Source organism: Pipra filicauda, unplaced genomic scaffold (genome assembly GCF_003945595.2).
Source record: "Pipra filicauda isolate LSUMZ 115617 unplaced genomic scaffold, ASM394559v2 scaffold405_size854913_pilon, whole genome shotgun sequence".
NCBI lineage: Eukaryota > Metazoa > Chordata > Aves > Passeriformes > Pipridae > Pipra > Pipra filicauda.
The window spans coordinates 541,627-563,941 of NW_024104538.1; the positions used below are offsets into that span (position 1 = coordinate 541,627).

General features: G+C 46.3%; 1 protein-coding gene across 4 annotated transcripts in view; it reads left to right on the forward strand.

The window, feature by feature from the left end:
- The window catches only part of DAAM2 (dishevelled associated activator of morphogenesis 2), a 201,129-nt gene extending 190,548 nt beyond the window's left edge, over positions 1–10,581 (forward strand). For all 4 annotated transcript variants that reach the window (XM_039385331.1, XM_027748863.2, XM_027748866.2 and 1 more), the window contains 2 exons: positions 2,348–2,518; positions 4,448–10,581. In XM_039385331.1, the coding sequence (XP_039241265.1) occupies positions 2,348–2,518; positions 4,448–4,663 (387 nt within the window). In that variant the 3' untranslated portion in view covers positions 4,664–10,581. The remainder of the gene's footprint in view (positions 1–2,347; positions 2,519–4,447) is intronic.
- Positions 10,582–22,315: the final 11,734 nt, after the last annotated feature.

Consider the following 22,315-nt stretch of genomic DNA (forward strand, 5'->3'; position numbering starts at 1 on the left):
ACAACACCACCCTCTAATGGAGACTTCCACGTGTGTAGGATCGAAGATCCCCGAGGCAAGGGCCCCTGCCTTTCCAACCCCCAGATTCCTTAAGAGACTAGGAAACCCCAGTGGACATTTATGGACTCAAATCAGCTCGGTTTCTGTGTGCCCCTTCACTCACCTTTGCTGAGCACAGGAGGAACACAAGGGAGGGACACAATGCATTGCAAGGGGCAACAGCCATCTCCTCTAGGCTGCCCATGGACTTCAGGCTTCACGGGAGTTTGACAGGCCTTCCTTCTAGCTAGCAGCTCTAGTCACTGCTCTTAATTTATGCCTTATTTCCAATTTTCACAGGAGTTAACAACAAATTAAGTGGAAAGAGATTCCAGGTAGCATATCCCCTGTGAGTAATGAGCTTCAGGTGCTCTGTGTGTTCAAGCAGTAGGGGCAATGCCTGTGCTGAAGTCTTCCTCTGGCACTCTTCTGCCTCCCTGACTGATTGTCACACTGGAGCAAACAAGATAAGAAAGTAGAGCACGTGGAGATGCTTTATCTCCTTCTCTGTATTTACAGCCTATATTCTCTCTTTATGAAGAGCTGGTACTGTTTCAGGGTGGGTTACTGTGAGACTGCTGCACTTTCCTATATTCAAACAGCCTATGTGTACATAATATACAGATAAAATTACACAGAGGGATGGGGAGAGGTGTGCATACTTGTGTATGTACCTTCAGAGGCTTTCAGAGAAAAGGAGTTAAACAGAGAAGTAATCTGTTGCTGTTTCCATGTAGAGTTTCCTTCAACTTCTGCCATGTTTGGTAGCTCAAGGCAACTTGCATTTCTTCCAACACTTTTTTTTCCAGATTCTTTGGTTTTCTTTGTTTGTTTCTGGCTGAGAACACAGCCTGTTTAAAATAAAAAAGAAGCTATTGCTTCAAACTTCGTGGGCCTGGCAGGGAAAGCAGAGAAGGAGAGATGCTGAATCTCTCGGGCCGTGCCAGAAGGAAGCTGCTTTCCTTGGAGATTTCTTCCCAGTTGAATGGGAGACATTGTTTATGCTTTACCTGGTACAGGGCCAGAGGGGTTTATGAAACCTGCTTCCAAACTCATTTTGTGCTTGGGATTGGAGCGTGAACGGTTCTTACTGTCTTTCATTCTGCAGGAGCATCCACATAAGGAAAGGGAAACTAGGCTGTGTTAGTATGACCTTGAGAGAGTTTGAAGGCAGACTATAGCCTGGGAGAGTCTGGATTTGATTTGGTGAACGTTGAGGTCTGTAAGGATGCTCAGCTGCTCAGTGGTGGTGTGCCAAAGTGCAAGGTAGGACAGCTGTGCATCAGGACACAAGTACCTTCAGGAATGTATTTCTCGTGCTGCCTGTTGCAATACAGAGGTGTGTGAGTGAAGGCAGATGGACAATGTTACAGCTTTTGGATGCGTGTCTTTATGTAGCACTTAGTGGTCGTTGTGTGTACATGCTGTTGACAGACTATATGTGCATGGATTTGAGTGCATTTTGGTGAGTAACAAGGCATGCTTCTAAGTGTGAGTGTGCAAAGAAGAGAGTACAACTTCTGCAGGACTGATGCCCAAGAGCCAGAGGTTGCTGTGAATTTATCCCAATCAGAACTGCCCTGTGACTGAAGTCCTGCCAGTTGGCTGCCTCAAAATGCATCCTGCAGCCTCAACATTTGCCTTTTAAAATAAAAACCACTTGTGATGTATTCACTGTCTTTTAAGTCTGCCCGGGAGCCCTGGCTGCTTTCCTTGCCCCTCTCTCATGCCTTGTCTGTCTATAGTCTCCTCTCTCCCGGGCAACACCCTGACTCATAGGACTCCAGAGAGATGGATGACATGGCAAAAGGTTTCTGAGAGGACAGACTGTAACTTTATTGCAAAAAAGACTTTAACTCAAAACATTTTAAAAGTGGATTTGAAGGGAAGGTGGAAGGGGAAAGTACGGACTAAAACTTCTTGTTTCCCCACCTAGCTCACTGTCTTCCATGCCCTGGCTGTCCCACAGCTGCAGCTGTGATGTGGCCAGACGGCTGTCCTCTGAAATTAACTCTATTACCCTCAGGCACTAAACATGGGGGAGGGCGTTGTATAAGTGGACAGTTAGTGCTCTCCAGCACCATTGCCGCATGACTCCCAAAGGATATCCAGGAGAGAAGATTCTTCAGGGATAGAGGCACCTGCCTTAAGGAGAAGTGCTTCTGTTGCTGGGGGTAGTTTCTGCTCTCACCACATGAATGTTCAGAGGGTATTGAATTGCATGTGTGGTTACTCATAAGCTATCCTTGCTGTCTTCACCAAACTGCCTGCCTAATTCTTGCTCTATTGTTTTCTGCCCCCTTGACAGTATGCCAAGGCACTGAAGCATTTTGGAGAGGGCGAGGGCAAGATGCAGCCAGATGAATTTTTTGGCATCTTCGACACTTTCTTACAGTCATTTGCAGAGGCCAAGCAAGATCTGGAGAATATGAGGAAGAAAAAGGAAGAGGAGGAGCGCAGGGCACGCATGGAGGCTATGGTGAGGATCTGGGCACAGGAAGGTGTTGCCTTTTCATGTCTTGAGAGAAAGGCTGACAGAGCCAATTTCAATGCTCATGCGCCATCACTGTCAGTATTTTATGTTCTTCTCCCTACTACCTTCTCTTTTCAGATGATGACATTTTCCTGCTGTCTGTCTTGTCAACTCTCAAGGACATACTGTTTGGCTCCTAAATTACCCTCTTTTGTATTCAGATACCCAATCTAGCCCAAGTAGTTCTGCCGTGGCACTTTGCAGAATGGTGTTGCCCCTGCCCCATGCCAGAGTATTCTGCTTTTGGGCTGAAAGTGAAGAAGCCAGATTTCCCTCACTCCTGCCAAGCTGGTCAGATTCCAGTGAGAATCCATCATCATCTGCTGTGTGCCTGTCATCTGACAATATACAGTGACATGGCAAATGCCCTGGCACCTGCTGCAGCCCACACTGGCAGTATTTCTCTCTGGCAGCCTTAATGCCTTGATTACTGGGGCTGCATCCAGCTTTGATGTGGCAAGAGAGCTTTTGTGCATCATGGATTTTGCTGCTGGGAGACAGACGTGTGTTCCCCCAGGGGTTCATGTGAACCAGCCTCCCCCTCTAACCTCAGCCTCTGTGATGCCTGAGAAGCTTGGCAGTCCCCTGCCTCCTTCCCCCTTGCCAGCCCTGTAACCCTGGCTGCCACCATGGCCCCAGGCCTCGCTGTGGGGAGTTGATGATTTAAAAGTTTGCTGTGCCAAAAGCACTGGTTTATGCCTTTCAGAAGAGAGAGGTAAAACACCAGGATGCCAGCAGCCTTACTGTTAGACACAAGGATAAAATGCCAGGGCTTAGGCTCAAGTTTCCTCTCAGTCAGCCTGGGAAGTGCAGAAGCCCGCTGCTAAAAAACTAGGGTGGTTTCATAAGCTAATACACCATGAGGAAGGCTGCAGTTTGCTTATGGAAAGAGTCTTCCTGCAACGTGGAGCTAGTGTGCAGAGCAAGCAGTCTGCTTCCTGACAGTCACGACCATCCCTTGGCATTTCTACTGGGTTTGAAGCTGAGCAGTGCAGAAGGGATAGCCTAGCTCCTTGGAGCTACCCTTGGGAGACCAAGGGCATCACACTGACAGGTGGACTTATCCAATGATTTGTAAAATCAGCAGTTCTGTTTCACTGCTCTTTGTGTTTATAATCAGTTTCTCTTTCCAGAGTTGAGGCAATGTGCTTTCATCTTCCCAGCAGTGCAACACGCTGCCTTCATGCAAACATGAGCTGTTTGGTGCATAGGGTTTCTATTAATAATTTTATATCTCAGACAATTTTCATTCTCCAATATATCTAGCTTGTAGCTTTCTAGAATTTTTCCTTTCTTCTTTTCCTCCTTTTGCAGGACTTCAGCCTTTCTGCATGTCAATTTAGCTAGCTATGCCCCAAGTGCAAAGTTGTTTGTGACTGTGTTTTGTACAGACACATCCCAACTCATTTCAGACTCACTAGGTTAGGTGCAGTCAGCATGGTAGGTGCTGGCACACTAAGGTCACTGCAAGCCAGGTCCCAGAAGCTGGGTAATTACCTATGCCAGCATCACCTGTAGCTGGTCATTTGGCACAGGTACTTTACTGGCACTATCCTACTGTAAAATTAGTGCAAAACAGCAGCAGCACAGATAGATCCCATGCGTCCTCTTTGCTGAAGGGTGATAGTGCTTTGTGAGGTAGACACGCGGCGCTACTCATTCCTCATCTCTCCTACCTTCTGCTTGCCTTCTGCAAAAGGGAAGTCCCACATTGTCTGCTGTTGCTCTTGGCACCAGGCAATGGCCTTATAAATAAGCTCCTGCTTTCTTTTTTCCCTAATCTGTGCTGATGCATTTTAGCTGCTTCTTGGCAGTGTACCTAGTGATCTGGCATCTTGGTTAGCTAATCCTAAAGCTCTGTGTCTTTCTCCACAGCTAAAAGAGCAGAGGGAAAAAGAGAGGCGACAAAAGAAAGCAAAAGCTGGAAGCATCTCTGAAGAGAGTGGGGAGTTTGATGACCTGGTATCAGCATTAAGGTCGGGTGAAGTCTTTGACAAAGACTTATCCAAGCTCAAGCGTAACCGCAAGCGTTCGGGCAACCAAGGCTTAGAGACAAGCCGGGAGCGGGTGGTGACAAAACTAAATTATTAACTACAAGAGGAAGAAAAACAACCAAAAGAAGGTGATGAAGAAGTGCAAAAGAAGGAAGATGAATGTGTGTGATGGCGCCTGGCTGACAGCTGCCCCAAAGGATTTCTTTGGACTGTGGCTAGAGTCGTTACCTTTCCGTGATCAGCTTTCCTCTCATCCCTCTTCTGTGCTCCTAATTTGAACCATTATAAAAGTGCCTCTGTGGAGCCAGCAGGGCCTGTGACTGGGCCATGCAGAGCTGACAGATTTGCTTCTAGGAGTTTTTTGTGTCATCAAAGGCCTCATGGTGATGACAGAAAGTACTTGGGCCTTGCAGAGGGCCTAACAGCTGGAACAAGATAATTTTCTGTGTGCCAAAGTAAAAAATAGTCACGATCTCCATCTTGCTGATAACAAGGAAGACTAATTTCAGAGCAGCTCTGTAAACACCTGTCACTTCTTCAGGATCTAGACTGGCCTTCAGGGGTTTGTTGAGATGTGGTTCTTGAAGTTTACAATTCCCTTCTAGAATTGGATTTTATAAGCCATTGATTAGCACCTGAAAAATTCTTCTGACCTCATGTCCTGCATAGTATTTTTGTATGGCCTACACTGTCCAAAGTGATGCTTAGAAGGAAGTCTTCAGATTCTGGAACAAATTGAAATTCAAGAATCAGGATTAACATAGAATAATTTGAGAAAGTCTTTTGGATTCTGCTTTTCTAGAAGGAGTTTTCTGGAATTTCTTGGTGGTTGAGTCTTGAAGCTATGAAATGCATCTTCTCAGGAAGAAGCTCTGGCTTTTCTTTAGAAAACTAAGCCACTGCCAGGCTGGGATTACAAGTAGATGACTGTGGAGCCTGTTGTCATTGCTGGAGGCTGGGAGTGAATCAGTGGGAAATTTCTTACCTGTTTGTGCAAGATTTCTTAGTGCAGCCCAATGGAAATCAGGAGCTCTCTTGTATCATCCGCAGGTCTCAAGCAAAAGCAAACAGGGTCACTGCCTGCAAGAAATGAGATTTCTTTTCCACTTGATGCTAGCTGTGATTGCTGTTGGCATGAACTGGTCTTTCCGTCTAACAGGCTGACTGACCTTCACTGTACATGCCCCACTCCTACCAAGGGGAATCACTTAACTCAGTAAGATATGAGTGGTGTCAAAGATGAACCTTCGAGCCCATGGACTTTTTCATTTTGAAGAGATCACTTGGAATAAACCAAAGGAGAGTCCCATAATTATGGCTGAAAGTTTTTCCAGGGGGACCTAGAATTGTGTAAGCCAAGCAGGCTTTAGAGATGGGTTAGTTCATGAGGAAAAAAATAAATTTGTATGTAGGCTACATGTATGAAGCACAAAGCAGAAAAGCAAAGAACCCAAGAAGAGGCCTGAATTCTGTGTGTTTTCATGGCTCTAAGAAAGGGATTGGACTGTGTGGGCTATTATGGGCTTTTTTTGTACTTCTTTTTACTTTTTTGTTTTTCATCTTGTCTTCTTTTTTATTATCTTCCCTGGAGAAGGAAAAGAGGAAAAGAAAGAATGATGATGGATTCTTCCTCATAGATAGGAAGAAAGAGGAGATTTCAGAAGAGGGACCCACCATCTACAAACTATGCATCATTATTCAACAGCACAAAATGTCAAGGAATCCCAGGGAAGTGAAAAAAGCTCTATTTGTCACTTTAATAATTTGGTTTGATTTTTCTCTGAATGTCACTTAACCTCAGGCTCTGCACCGAGTCTGCAGAACAGAACTTCCTCTGCAATGCACACTGCCTGATCAGTATTATACACTACGATATTGGAGAAGCAAACTGTGTTGGTTTTCTGAACACTTTGAAACCTAAATAATTATGTAAACTATGGAAAGAAGCAAAAAAATCAGAATTGTTTAACTCTAATGTTTCATTGTTTACTGAATTTTGAGTCTCCCACCCCAGAACTTCCCTATTTACGACATTCCAGACTGCCGCGCCTCTGTATAATACTCATCGTAAAGAGCTGGTATCTTACAAGAGCTGGGTGCATTTTCCTCCCTTACCATCCCACTCCCCTTCTGGGATTAGCTATTAACAGCAATGCCTATTGCAGTGGACACAAGCACCTTGTAGAAGAAAGACTGTATTTCATAAAGGTTTTTGAAAGTTTAAGAAAAACTCTCACTTTTTTAAGCATTTTTATTTTAAATTACAAAATGGATTTTTAGAAATGTCTCTTGTAAATTATATTAACAAGCTCCTTGCTGCTCCCTGAAGTAGACTTGCTATATATCCCAGCCCTTTTGTTTGTCTTGTTTTAAAGCATGCCATGTAACCTATGCCATGTAAACCATATGAGAGGTGGTAATATGTGCCAAATTGGTATACAGTTGAGTTTAGATTTGGATAATCCCTGAATTCCAAAGATTATGCTTTTAGGGATTAGAACATTGTAGGGTTTTTTCCCCCCCGCTTTGTTCTCCCCGGGTTTAGGACTCACCCAGAAATTCAGGTGTGGTGCCAAGGTCAGCCCTGATGATGTGACTCATAGCTCTGTGCAAGTACAGCTGCTTGCTTGCTCCCCAGGTACTTGTTTGATAAGGCAGACTATCAGCCTGCCAGTGCTGTCAGAGAAGAAACACCTCAGGGTAAACACTTTGAATATAAATACAGCATTCCCCCCACCCTGTATTTGTCAAACCAGGCTTGTGCTGTGCTTTTTGAAACTGAAGTCACTTTGCCAAGCCACAAATGTAGCAAAAGCAGAGAGAGTGATATGCCCCTCTGTCCCTTTGTGTACAGTTCAACCGTGATCTAAAGAGATCCTCATGGTTTAGATCACGCAGCAGTGCTCCAGCAGCACTGAGAGCCCAAGGAAACTGCTATAGTTTTGCCACCTCTTTGACTCATACATAAATAATGAGAGATTGTGCAATTCCTGTAAATCAGCTGTGGGATACTTACAGGGATGGACAGAAAGCTCGAAGTCATGTCCCTGATTCATCAGCAAAACTCTCAGCACTCCAATGCCCCAGACTCCTGTTTTGAATCTGTGATGGTGGCTGAAAGCTTTGTTCGGTGTGCTGGACAGTCCCCCTGGCTCTTGACTCCGTGGTGAAAGTTCATAAATAAGGTTTTGGAAAAGCTCAGTTTCACACTGAGTCAAGCACTCATTTCACGGAAGCGGTGACAAGCAGAGAGGCCCATTAATTACTGTATGAGATGGGGCTGCCCATGCAGAAGATAAGGAAAAATTTGGCTCTGCTGTAGGGCCTAGTGTCAGATTCCTGCTGAAGCCAAGTTTGTCTTGCTTCTCATCTCTTGCGTACTCTGAGTACATCTAATATTCTATTCTTCAGCAGTTGTGGTAGAGTTGCTGAGTGCTGAAGGAAAGGAAAATCTGACTCTGAGCAGGTATAGCAAGCAGTCCAAGGTCTAACATTGCATTGAGAGCTGGCGAACAGCTGGGGTCTGCTGTTGTCCTTGCACCTGTGCCTAGCACCAGCATTCTAAGAGAAGCCACTCTGGTTTTGGAAGTAAGTGGAGGAGGAGATGTGAGAAAGAAGGGTATAATCACGGGCTTGTTCTGCTTCCTGCAGAAATGTAGTCGTTGCTAACTTTATGATGAAGTTCCTCACACCTAGAAGAGGAGGTACTTTTTAACTATCCAGACTTTGTCCCTAGAGGTCTAGTGCTCACTCACTCACCTCTGCTTCTCTGCATTGTGGCTAACTAGGTTGCATTAGGATGATTCCAGAAAAGACTGAAGAAGACTCCCTCCCCCTCCCACTTGCTTTGATCTGAGTCACTCTACTCAGTCGATGGTCAGTCTCTAGAAATGCTGCAAGGTAAAGTGACTTCAGGGCAGCAAGGCCCTTCCAGACTCTGCAGCACAGCTATTGTCCAGGCACTGGTTCCCTATGAAAGCAGAAGTAGGACCTGTGTTCAGGGCTAAGGGACTTCCTTACTGAGGAAACTACCTGGATATCCTTCAGAAAAATTTTTGTAATGTGTTCAGAATGTCTGAGGAAGGGAAATCACAAGGGATCCTGGTGGGAGACCGTGGGGCAGGTGTTTCCATAATGATCAGTCCCACTGACTGAATCTTTCCTCTTCTTTAGGAAAGCTCACACTCTGAGCTGGGTTGCATGGGAGAAGCTTGTATCAGGAATTTCCGTGAGGGGAAAAGAGATCTGTTGTACAGTAGATGATGTACATGATATATGCAGTTTCGTTTCTGGGTTGGATGTTTTGGGGTTTGTTTGTTTGTTTGTTTGGGGGTTAAATGATTTTTTTAAAAAAGGTTTTAGGAATCTCTAAGGGGAACCTGTAAATCTGACACCTCTATTTATTTTGCCTTATTTTAGTTTGCTATGTTTGTATGTATACACTGCATTACAGCAAGGACTATTGAGACCGTGCCAGGGCATTACACCAGCTAGAGACAGCTGGCTGGGCTGCTGCACCACTGAGGCTGAGCTCAGCGAGGGGATGCACGTGAGCAGCCTTGGAGTGAGAAGGGAGGGAAGGAAAAAACCTTCTCTATTGCTTTTGTCATAATGACTGCCCCTGGTGATCCTGAACTGATGGAGGTTGGGTAATTTAGAACACTTTCTACAAAAGCTGTTTATTTTTCATCATGAATCATGGTGAGAAGATTGAGAAGAGTTAAGGTGCACAGTTGCTTGCTCAAACTTCGTCATTCCACACAAATTCTGTCCATAATGCCAGAGAAGCTTGGATAGATGGCCAAAAGTGGTTCATGCCCTGTAACCTCTCACCAGAGTTAACATGCTGGTGAGACAAACTGGGACAGTTCTCCTTCCTCAGAGCTAATATTCCTTCCTGCCCTCATAGCCAAAGAATAAGGATTTCCTCTACTTCCCCTCTTTCCTCCTCCACTCCACCTCCCCAGATTATCCAGGGTAAAAAAAAAAATCTTTCTGCGAGTTGGTTTTCTACCCGTAGAGTCTCCAGCAATCACCAGGTGTTTGGCCATTGCTCCTTGGCTTCTGCACTTGACATAGATTTCTGGTTGCCTTCATTCCAAACAGGTAGTCTCCGTTGGCCACCCTAGTTTCTGTTATAAAGGTAGAAGGACAACCTGGGTAACACAATTTGGCTAACTGAAAAAAAACCAAAAAACGTATATATATATAATATATGAAAAAAGCTATCTCCTACTCTAAATAGTAGTTTGTATGAGCAGTATTCCCTGAAGTTGGCCAGATTTTGCTCACCGTGCCTGTTGAGAAGGATGCCATGACTCTAGTATGGTGTTTTGGCACCTCATTTCATCAAAGAGACTGGATGCCTCCAAACCATTTTTCAGTTACAGGTGGTAATGTAGAATAGATCCATTGCAAACAGTGCAAGATGCTCTGGTTTTACACCAGCATAATTCAAAGTAGGATCTGGATTAAAACTTTCCTTCAGGCAGTTTTGTCTATTTACAAGATGTTCTACACAGCTCATTAAAGGCTTGGTCCTTTTAGCTTCCACCTCTAGGAGCTCTAACCCAAGTGATTTACAAAAGCCTCTATGACAAGCTGTTTCCCCACTTTGTGCTTGCCCTCAAACAGGCTCTTTAAAATTCTTCACAGTTTTTAGAATTGTAAGGGAATCTTCGGTACCTGAGTTGCTCTGTGCTCAACACCTCCCTTCCAAGCCATCCCCACCTTCAGTTGTTCTGCTCCCCTGCAAGCCTGCTCAGCTTGAAACTCGCAGGTGTCTTTGGGAGGTGCCCCTGCCCACCCAGCTAGAAAGTACAGTGCTGCTTATTGAAGTGGGAGGTTGTGTGCTGCTGTAATGCCTTGGCGTATCCTCATTCTTAGTCAGTTTAAGACTATAAGTGAATAAAATGTACAAATCCTGTAGTGTCCTTTTTATCTGTATCTTTTTATAAGAATATACTGTAATACTAAAAAAACAAAAGCAAAAAAATTAAAGATATATTGCCCCCACTGCGTCTCTGTAAATTTCTTTGTAGTTTCAATTTCTGTGTATTTTGCTGAAAAGTCTTAAAGGTGAGTGCACTTTTTTGTTTAACTGTGGGTCTCTCTCTTTGATCAAGAGCATGCTGCTCTTTAGGTGACACAGTCACTGCAGAGCTGGTGAGAAACTTCACAAGTTGATCTGGGGGAATAAGCAACATGGTGAAACACAAGCACATCTTCCCCACACCATGCAATGATGAAGAGCTGATAATGAAGCCACCAGGTTACCAAACCCAAGGGTCCTCTTAAAAAGACTGTGAATAAAGCTCTCTCTCATTCCTCTTTAAGAGCAACATAGGGTATATAGGAGTTCACTTAAAAAGGAAAAAGAAGAGAACCTCTCTAAGGGTTCATAATCTGTGTCTGGACATAAGTAGTCCAAGTGAGGAAGAGAGTGCAGTGCTGGCCATAAGCTCCCTTATGTAACTGAACAATATCCTGACAGCAAGAGCGTTGGCTCAGAGAAAGAGTGGGCAGGAGAGGATTGCTGCAAAGGAAGGAGTTAAATAAGGCCAGCTGAAAAGAAGCCAGGAAAGCCAACATGAGGAGTGAAGACTTCAGAAAAGCAGGGTAGGGGGACTGGAGGGAAGTTAGACACAGGACAGCAGGGCAAGCAAGACGCACAAGGGCTAGAGCTAATTTGTGGCTGAATTGAGGGATGTGCTGAGGAATTCCTTGGAGCTCAGAGGCAGAACCTTGTTCTCATCATAGATGCAATGTGTGCAGCTGTTTCCTTTACACATGGATCTCCTCTTTTCTGTTAATGGAAATAGGCTGCTGACAAAATTCATCCTTAAGCCACAACATTTCATGCTTATCTTCAGCCCATCAAAGGGCAATGCTTTGACCATGAGCTCCTGAGAAGTTCATGCTTCCAGTGGGAGCCTTGCTGGCTGTACAGCACATTCCTACAGCACACAGGGACCCCAGACAAAGCCCCAGCTGTTGGTTCTGGCTCTCAGGTGGGAAAAATTGTGGAAATGAGCAAAAGTAATCAGGGGGTAATTGCTTGCACAGGCTGAGGATCAACAAGCAGCAGATGGGAGTCTGAGTGGTTTGTGGGAAAGTTCTTGTGTTTTATTTGTTAAAAGGGCTCTCAGCTTCTCTGTTTTGATCAGTTTGGTTCACACTTTGATAAACTTCTGACTCTGAGATTCTTGCTTTACAGATGCCAGGGCAAAGGCATCTGGGGATGTTTCTGTAATGTCTGCACTGTGTGAGTGGAAGAGGCAGGATGAAAATGCAGGGACCTCCCTGGATTCTCTTCCCTCGCAGCTGGCATTTGGTAGAGAGGTCAAACCATTGCTTTTCCTCTTGTTAGAGGTAAAACCCAGTGGCATTTGAATTCTGTCTGTTTTGAACAAGAGAGATATCCTGCCTGAATTCTAACAAGAAGACTCTTCTTTAATATTTTGGGTGGGACTGGAGCACACAGTTAGAAGTTGGTGTTCTGCCCTGCAGCATGGGTCCAGCACAGAAGCCTCCTTCCATCTTCCTGGTTGACATCTTTCCCATGATCATGGACCTCCCTGTCCTTATTATCACTGCACAGAATCAAGGTAAGTGCCTCATGGCTTTTTCTGAGCAAAACTAGTTCTGGGATTTAGCCGCCCTGAATGACTGAGACTGGAGTGTAAGGGAAGCTCTCTGCTCTTGCTGAGAATCTGTTATTCATTGGTTTTCCCTTTCTTTAACCTTTGGCTTCTGTTTGAACAAAGGTGGCTTTTGTCTCTGCCATAGCAGGCATGGAGTTTTCTGGGAGAAAACTGCTTGGCCCTAGATTTCTACCTCTAGGAAATAAAATAATTGAAGCCTTTTTCTTTTTTTTCTCTCACAAAGCCCAAAAGTTTTGGTTTTTAACATTGTTATGCTAGATTTTGTTTGTTTGATATTTCTGTAGCTAATAGGCTTCTTGCTGTTTTCTCTGAGACATAGTTGCTATTTATGTCTACTTTGGTCACTCATCAGGAGATAAGGTCCTTTTTTTCCATTTTTGCCTTTTTTGTTTTCCTTTTTGTCTTCTTTTTGGTCCCTTTTTCCTTTTTTTTTTTTTTTGTCCCTTTTGCCTTTTTCTTCCCCCATTTTTTTCCTAATTCTCCCCACCCCAGGCTCACCACAGATTGCTTAGGGGAGATGAGCGCGATGTTGCTTGTGAAGCCACGTAACTGCTGCCATGTTGCTTTGTATCCATTTTTGGAAATACGCTGGTCTGTAGGAGCACCAGCCTGGCAGACTCAACTTTAATATGAGATAGTGATGTAAAGATAGATTAAGAAAGCAAAATGTCTTGCTCTTATGTGCCTGGATGAGGGAATGAAGCAGAGGAGGAACAAACCAGCGTAGGTCATCACTTGGAGGTACCTGGTTTAATCTTTCTGTTTGTTTTCTGGCAAGGTGTGTTTCTAATTGTTTGGGGGTTTTTTTAGAAAAAACAAAGTGTCTTTGAAAGGACATACAATTCTTCCAAAGGGTTAATCTTTGCTTTTTAATGACAAGTATTTGTCTCTTGTCACAAAGCTGAGCTCACCTCATCCTTCCCATGCTTAATGAGCAAGGAGAAGTTGTCTGCTAAAAAAAGCCTTTACAGCCATGATCAAAGCATGAAAAATGACACAACTGTATTGAGGAATTCCAGCTCATTTACTGCCTCTGGGCTGGATGGTAGGTGGGGGTGACACAGGGGCTGCGGGTGACAGCTCCCAGTGCATGGGCTAAGGAAACCAGTTCTGGAATGGGAAGGTTCCTGGGGTTTCCCACTGCATGTGGTTACTTGGGGTGAGGAAAGGGGTGCCAAATGTCCCCTAGTAGCTGGCCTATCCATGGAAACAGGACACCTCAGTGTCCAGTCTCATCCTCAGTCTCTACAGTGTCTCCTGCAGGTGAGATGTTGCCTGCTCTGTTGACTAGGACTGTTGTACATCACTGCAGGGCTGGAGCTTAGAAAATGCTTGGCTAGATACAAATCATTTGCTCTTGTATGCCTCATTTTTATGGCCTGCGTACCAGTCTCCTCCTGGAGATACCGTATCAGGTAGTTACTAGTAGACTTCTTTTTTTTCTTCTTTCTTTCTGGTTGTGCTCCTGCCTCTCTCTCCTTCCAAGCCAACATTTCTTTCCACTTGGTCTCAGAGAATCTTTGTGCAAGGTGGAGGGTTTGCAGTGAGATGGAGGCTTACCTTGATCAAGCTGCTGCATCTTTCCTACCATGACAGCATTGAACCCTGGGTGTCCAGAGGGGTCTGAAACACTGTGAATAGTTTAGCGTGGGAATCCAGGAATTGTTCCTTGCCTACCTTGTTTTAGATGTGGGGTACAGTGGTGTTGAGCCAATTCCTTGCAGTGCTCATGAAACTAGAACCTGTCTCTAATCACATTAGCTCAAAAAAAAGAAATAATCAGAAAATGGGAGGAGGAGGAAATGGGGAAAAGACTTTCCTAATTTATTGCACAGTGTGAGATGTAGAAAAAGCCTTTTGTTGGTGGAAATGCCTATGACTAGTAGTGGTTTGGTCTGTTGTGTTATAGCAAGACCTTTGTCATCCTCTCCCTTCATGGAAGGACTATTCAGAGCAGTTCCACCAATGACTGAGGCAGCTGCTAACCAGGGAAAGCAAAAGCAGTCATGCAGAGGCTGCAGGGACATGAGGAGCAGGGCTGACATCAGCCCTGGACACTCGTTCCTGTGGGGCAGACAGGGAGGTGAGTGTGCTGTGAACTGTGTGATGTTGCTGCCTGTCCTTGCAGAGAGGAGGGAAGAGGGCTCCCTTCTCTCCATATTCCTTGCAGAGGTTTTAAAAGATTGGTGGGGGGAGAACTGTAATTGTCATATTTCTTGATATAATGGATTATTCTGCCTGAGGGACATGGAAAATAGGGACTCTCTATTTGTCTATTTGTAAGTAAAGGATGTCCCTTGTCAGCAGGTCTGTAGGAGCAAAGTTCATGTTTCATCATCCTCTAAAATATCAGGAGTATTGTAAGAATTGGCTTGGATGCTCTATGAGAGACTACCTGAGAACTTGGCTGTTGTGAATCCATAGCTCATGCTCTGATTATCATATTCTGTCAGTGTTTTGCAATTTGTGGTTCCTGGAAAGCCAGTGGTCTGTAAAGGTATCAGAAGGTGGTCTGTGGAAGTGACCGAGGAATGAAAAAAAAGATCAAAAGCTTTTGCATGCTGCATTGCTCACAGAAGGAATCAAACAAAAAGGAGGAAAATGAATGTCCATCTACTTAAAGATTAAGCTATTTTTAATTTGGTTATGGCCTTGTGGCAATATTGTAAAAAAACAAAGATGGATTCCCCACCACCTCAAGAAGGTTAGGTGGTCACTGGATTCCAGAGGTAAGAAATGGTGTTCTAAAGCATCTCTTTGCTACTGTGTGTTCCTGTGATTGGGCCTGATGCAGGATGTGCCTGGCTGGCAGCTTGTTTGAATGTGAAGGCCTTTGGGTGTGATGGAACTGTAATTTTAGCCCCTGCATAGTCACAAGGTGTTTTCAGGGGGAAAAGTAGGAATCAGCCAAGTGCTTGCTGAGCTACCCTTGAGCTCACAGGGTATTATAAACTGGGCAAGAGTTTCCTTGGGTAACACAGACTGTGTTTGTGCCCCAGGCAAGTCTGGATCTGCTCTTGCTTTGTAGAAGAAGCTGATTTTGCCCAGGGTTGTCCAATCCAGGCTCTTCCTTCCTTCTGGGCTCCCAAGCAGGAAAATAACTCTTCGGAGCCATGCCCCACTCTGTTGTAAAGTAACCCTTGCTTCTGCTCCTGGTTCTCTTCAACATCTGAGCCCAATTCACCTTCCTCTTGTGTACTCACAAGTCCTTTCTGTTGCCATTATCCTTTGCTTGCCCACCTTGTGGATCTGCCACCTCTGTGCTATCAACAGCTGCAGGAGCTTGGGCTCCAAGTGAAGCCCCTGGCAGAGGACTGTCTGTGGTACAAACACTGTTGCTCTGCACTCAGCCTGGCTTCATACGCAGGCATCACTCTAATGGGACAGAAGTTGGCAGGCAGATCGGACAGGATGTCCTACCTTCCTGTCATTCTCTTCGTGGTGCAGCTCTTGTTCATCCAGGGAGCAAATGCTAAAGATGTTGTGTTGCCCTTTTAGAATGGCAGTAACATATTCCCTTGCTTTGGTCCCTGAAATAATAGCTTCTCTGTAAGTGGAGAGGAGGTCCCTTCTGCAGCTGGAGAGCTGCAGCTGCCTCTGTAGTCACAGGGATGGTCAGCCTTTCACCGCAAAAGCTGCTCCAGCACTGAGGCAATGTGACGTTGGGACCAGAGCTAGCTGTGGCTTTGGGGGTGCTGATCTTGTGCCAACTCCTGGGGTGTCAGTGCTGGCGTGCATCAGCAAGCATGTCTTGGACTTCTACCAGAGTCAAAGAAAGAGATTCCAAATTGCAGCTTGTCCTATAGCTGTGATCTTGTCCTTGTCAGGCAGCTGCCAGTTCTCTGTCTGTTCCTGATTAATCCTCTCCTTGGGGGATGCTGACCAGCATATCCCAAATCGAGATGGGAAGAGGAAGGGGATAAATCAGATACTGAGTCAATCTTACTCTCTAATTATTAACCCATGCTGGCGCCCTAATACAAACAGGAAGGCAGGAGGAGCTTGGACAAGGATCAGTAGACCTGACTTAGTGCTGCACAGAGCAGAACCAGTATAATTATGGGAAAATGAACGTAGTCACAGAAATAGCTGAGCTCTGATGAGGGACAAGCTCTTTCCTGAGAGCTTCTCACAGGAGTGGCGGCCAGCTTGCTTCCCTTCTTACTCCTACTCACCCTTTCCCTCAGCTCTGCAATGAGCTTTGACACCCTGAATGTCTGCACCTCTCACAGTCACTAGAACAGGATCTGGGTTATCACCAGTATATGTGGAGGTATTCCCTTGGGAGGCAGGGAGGTGAAATCTTCCTCTAACATTGCAGTCTACAACTTCCTTGTGAGGGGAAGAAGAGGGGCAGGTACTGATCTCTTCTTTGTGGTGACCAGTGACAGAACCCAAGGGAAGGGCCTGAAGTTGTGTCAGGGGAGTTGTAGGTTGGATATTAGAAGAAGGCTCTTCCCCCAGAGGGTGGCTGGGCACTGAAACAGGCTCCCTAGGGAAGTGGTCACAGCACCAAGCCTGACAGAGTTCCAAAAGGTTTTGAACAATGCTCTCAGGCACATGGTGTGACTCTTGGGAATGGTCCTGTGCAGGGCTAAGAGCTGGACTCAATGATCCTTGTGGGTCCCTTGCAACTCAGCATATTCTGTGAACATTTGGGAGAAACCAAGGGGAAAAAGCCACATTTGCTAAAAGCAACCTTGTCGGTCTGGTAGCAAACTGGTAGCATCACTTTCTCCAGATGCATGTCAGGCATGAGGAGCACTCAGGCTTGGAGATCTGTCTCCAGGTGCTCACTGCTGAGTGAACAGAGCAATGTCATGTTAGTGTCCCCATATGCAAACAATAATTTGAATTACTTACCAAGCATGACATGTTGGTCTGGCCCACATCCCTGTGGTCGGATCCTCCTGGGTTGTAGTCCAGGCCTGTAGTGGTGGGACTGTCCTCTTCTTCCTGCCTTGGTTGAAACAGGCTTCATGATGCCAGGGACTGTCTCTGCTCATAGCTGAAGGAACAGCAGGTCCTGCCTGTGCTCAGGAGAGGGCATAATCCTTCAGCCATGGGGGAGCTGGCACATGCACCTAGGGGCAGCAGCTGCACATGCATCCCTGACCTCACCAAAGTTTTCACCATTTTTCTTGTTGCTCAGCCATCCCCATCAGCCATCATCCCTATTTCTTCCACTGCTGTGTCTGGGTCTGGCTCAGACTTCTTTGCCATCTTTCCTTGTCCCACATTTGGCAGAGCAGCGAGGTTTGAGGCTGAACCCCACCTTCCTCCCCATTTCCCCAGCAAAGCCACCTCTGCCATTCCTGGAACTTTGCTTCCCAAGAGCCTCTAAGGCACTCCCAACCCCGATGGGTGCAGGGGGCTCCACTAGTATCCTACCAGTCCTTTGGAGTTTCAGCTGTGTGTGTGAGGAGACATTTTGTCTGAGGGATAAGGCTAAATCTAGGCCCTGGTAAAACCCCTGAGTAGTAGCTCTAGCACCAGCTGCTCTGACATGCTGATGCACTTGAGTCTGAGTGGAGCCACTTGCTGAAGTAGAGGCGACCCCTGTGCATGTGTGTCAGACAGGGGAACAGGTGCCGAGAGTGTGTCTGGGGGGGATTTCTTGCTGGTGCCATGTGAGGTTGGAGGAATACTTGGGTGTTCTCCTTCCCCTCTATAAATGGTTTTTATGAAAACAGGTTTCTTAGGTTACAACAATGAGGGTTAAATGAGCTTTAGTGTGAGAAAGATGCTACCAGTGACACATAAACTAGAAAATCTTGGCTGGATTAGATAGGAGATGAGCCTCAAGAATGCAGTCTGTCCTCACAAATTCTGTTAAAGGATTTCTGGCCACACTCAAATCTGTGTCAAGCACATAGTGGGGTGTCTGCTGTCCTGCAGGAGCGTGGGGGCTTTTGCAGAGCCCTGATCCCCTGCCACGGGAAGCAGTGGCACACCTGTTGTTGAGTACGGCACTTGGTCTGAGCCCGGCTTCACAGAGAGCTGCCTCCACTCACGACTGAGGACACAGGAGGCATTTTGCCAGGCTCTACTGCAGCTCAGTGAGGGTGGGGGACTCTGGGACATGGGGAGCCATTCCTGCTGCTGGTGGGAGCACAGGAGTGCTCACTTTCTTGCTCCCCACTCCATCCAGCTGGGTTTAATTTTAGAAACACAGTGCTATCTTGGGGCATCTTTTTCCATGGAATGCAAGTCTTTAAGTAAATAAATAACAGCTTTGTGGAGGCGGAACGACAGCCCGTAACCGCACTGCAAAACACGCACCAAGCGAGTGGAGCCTTGTTTCATTTGCATGTGGAAATACTTTGTACAGATACAGTGGCTGCGTTGCCTCCCTCTCCTCGTTCAGCCCCCTCTGGAGCTGGCCATGTGCATTGATTAGAAAGAAATTAAAACACCTTGAAATACCAGCTTTGGAGAAGTGGAAATGAAAACCCCTCCAGCTGCTGGGGTTCAGCTAGAGTTCTCTGGCACAGGTTTGCAAAAGCTATGGTTTACCAGTGATGGGCTGTTACTTGCTGTGCCTGTGCTGCATCTGGGACAGTCCAGAGGGATGTGCTCTGAGGCATCCTCAGTGAGCTGGGAGAGAAATAGTAGGCTATAAAGACGAGGGCAAGAAACTTGTGTTTAAATACCCCTCCCAGTCTGGCTGGCCAAGAGCCTTCTGCATGCAGTTGTATTGCTGATGGCTGAATGTCCTGGGTGTGTCCCTCAAAGCATGTTTGCTGGCTGGAAAATCCCATTAAAGATGTTTTACCAAAGCAAGAGACTGTTTTCACTGCTCAGGTCCAGCAGCTCTGACATGGCATCTGTTGCATAAGCTGCTGGTAACTCTGTTACCCTGAGTCAGCAAGGGGAGCCCTTTAAACTCCCAGTCCAAGCAAGACCTTACCACTGTGGCCTTGCTCTGATGTAGGGACTTGGAGATGCACCTCAATCTGCAAGATGAAACAAATGGTGTCAAAATCACCCAGGCTTATGGCTACTTGCTTTGCTCTGCTCCTGCTGTGCATTGCTGCTGCTACTGCTGGGACAAGACAGTGGTGAGATGACAAGACTCTGTTCATAAGGAAGTCGGGTGAGGAGCACCCACCTTGGGTGCATTAGGAGTTGGCAGTATTGCTTCTGGTTGCCTCCTCAAAGCCAAAGGGATGGCTAGACTGTGCCTAATCACAGAAGTGTGAGTCAGCTCCGCCAGGGTCTTTGAACCAAGTGGGCTTGAAGTCAGCATCTGTGGCTTGGAAAAAGCATCATGTAGCCTCCTGGTGCCACATGCAGATGGGATGCTTGAAGAGGTTTTGCTCTAGTCTTTCTCTCCTAAGATGGCAAACTTACCTTGTCCTTTTTCCTATAGCCCTTGGCAAGAGCATTTCTGGGCAAGACTGTGATAGTTTTGTATGTTTGTTCAGAGCTGGCTGTAGTATTTGAATTCACTGCAGGGCCTGGGGATTTCCAGCTACCCCTCAGCCTTGCTGGTGGCTTCCCTTCCCAGCAGGCTGCAGGGATGGGAGGATTTTCCATGTGATGTGGTTTTGCCTGCTCCTCCTCTGCAAACTACCTGGCTAAGCCATCTACTCTCCTTGCCTTCAGCCTGCTGCTTCCACTGATACCACCACAGCACTGGAGGGAATTTTATTTTTTGGAAAACCTAGTGAAGGTCTTCTCATGTGAGGTTGGGCGAGCTTTGCCAGTGTTCTCTATAAGCCCAGGATCAGGGCGGCCCTGGCAGCAGCTTGTCTTTTCCACTGATCTCAATTAAGATTCAGTCTTGGCAGGATGGAGACTTTTGAGCTGCCAGCTGCAATAGGAGAGATGAGGCTTCAGGGGTAGCAGAAATTATTCCCTTCACTCAGCTCATTTCTTGGATCTGGGATGAGGATGGCCCCAGGGGTTGATCTGCAGAAGCCAAGTGAGCCACATAGAGCTAAAACATTTCCATTCAGTGTCAGGCACAGGGTGGGGAAGGGCAGCTCTCTGAAGTGTGGAGACTGTGGGTGGCAGCTGGAGAGGGGATGGAGGGAGAGGAGGAATGGGTGGTGTAGCTCCACACACTGCCTCAAACAACAGCAACTCCAGCCTTGCTGGAACCGTGAACATGGGGACCCTTGAGTGCCGAAATTACCCTGATAAGGAAACCTAAGTTCATTAAGGCTGCAGTAACAGCAGGTCAGACTGTGCAGCTGAAACCCCTCTCTGCCAGCCCCCAGCAGCAGATGCTGCTGGCCCAGTCTCTGCCGGTGTGACACTGTGCAGCTCTGCTGATGTTGACAGCTTTGCCACAACGTGCACCAGCAGGTAACTGGCCCAGGGCATTACCAATGCAGCGGCATACATCTGATAGCATGTGTTGTTTTCCAAGCATAATACTAACACAGCTTTACAGTTGCCTAGACCTCCTGCTGTCTCCTCCTCTTCCTCCCCTACCTCCTGTCACACTGCAGCCAAGCTGCTCTTGACTTTGCAAATGCTGCTTTTGCTGGCCTTGCGTCCTTTCAGCTGGGCACCCTGAAAATATCATGGGTATAGAAGAGACTGTTTCTGTTGCACTTAAAGACTAAATTCATACAGGAAGAGTTTAGTAGTACTGAGTTTCTGATTTTGAGCAGGCTCTCCAGAATTTGAGATTACGCCCTCTCTGTTGACGGAGTCATTGATGAAGCAATTGTCTCTGTTGCTAATCTAGGGTTCTGGAAGCAAACCAATCATGAGTTGTGAAGCTTTGCTCCATGGAGTAACTGTTGTGTGGATGGATGGAGAGCCAGGGACAGTAGGCAGCTTGCCTGATGGTCATGGCCATGTGTGTTGCGTTGTGCACACGGAGCTGAGCAATGGCTGGTTGGTTGTGCTGCTCCACTTTGAGCAAAGCCCAGCACTGTCTCAGAGCATCCATCCCATGCCTTCTGGTGAACTTGCACTCAGCTGCACTTCACTGCTACTATTTTGGGTACCCTCTACTCCCCAAAGAAACAAAGAGGATAAGTGCAAAAATAGAGATGCTAAACTGAAAGTTTTCTAAACATGGCACTGCCAGCATGGAGGGACAGGGAAAGGTAGAGACAGCTGGATTTGTCTCAGCTAGTACTGTTTAAGCTTGTTGTGCCCCTGCTGTTATGACAGGGTGCGCTGAGTTCACCCAAAGCCCTTCTCAGGCCTAGCCTGTGACAAAGGATTCAGATGCTCCATCCTGTGCCTTCCTGGGGACTATGCCATGCATGCCAGGGGGTTGCCTGCAATCGTCATGACTTTGCAGTGCTCCTCACATCCACTGGTTTTGAGACCTAAGTTGAAGCTTTAATCTGAAATCCCAAAAACCTGAAAACCTGGTCAGCCCACTGCGACGACTCCAAGTGATTTTAGGTTCCCTGAAACACTAAGCTTTTCTTGGAGTGAGGCACTGGTAAGTGGAGGGAAGTGAACTGTGTTTCCAGTTAACTAATTAGCAGTTCTGTCTTGGCCAAAGCACACATGATGCAGCAGCCATTTTTCAGCTGTTACAGGCCTGCCTGACTGCTGCTGAGGCAGCAAGGAGGAGCTGAGAGCTAGCAAAGCAAGAAGCTGAGAACTAGCAAAGCGCCAAGGAAGGGGCAGACCGAAGGGCCAGATTCTGTTCAGTCAAATCCCATGTAAAGCTGAGTAACGTCAGCAATTTACAGGAATTACTGCAGGTCACCAGTGGCTTAGAGTAGCTAAAAAAATTAATTCCCCTTTTTAGTGCTCAGCTGTTGTTGCTTTTAGAATGTGGTTTTGAGTGGTTCCCATTCAGAAGGGGTCCCTCCCTGAGGTATTTCAAGTCATGTCTTCCCTCCATACCCCACTCCTCTCAGCACTTTCTGAAAGCACTATTCTCTTTGACATAGCTTTAATCTCTTAAAGAATTCTTAGTGACCAGCCCTGTTGCATCCAGTCTTTAACAGGACAGTCTGAGGGTGGGGTAAGTAGCATCAGGAAGTTGGCATGAAGGAAAGATAGGCCAAGCTGCCTCAAAGGACGCAGGCTGGATTCCCAGTGAGGAGACAATAACACACAAATGGAGTGTGAGCTGGGGCAAGTGAGAGCTTCTAGCAGGT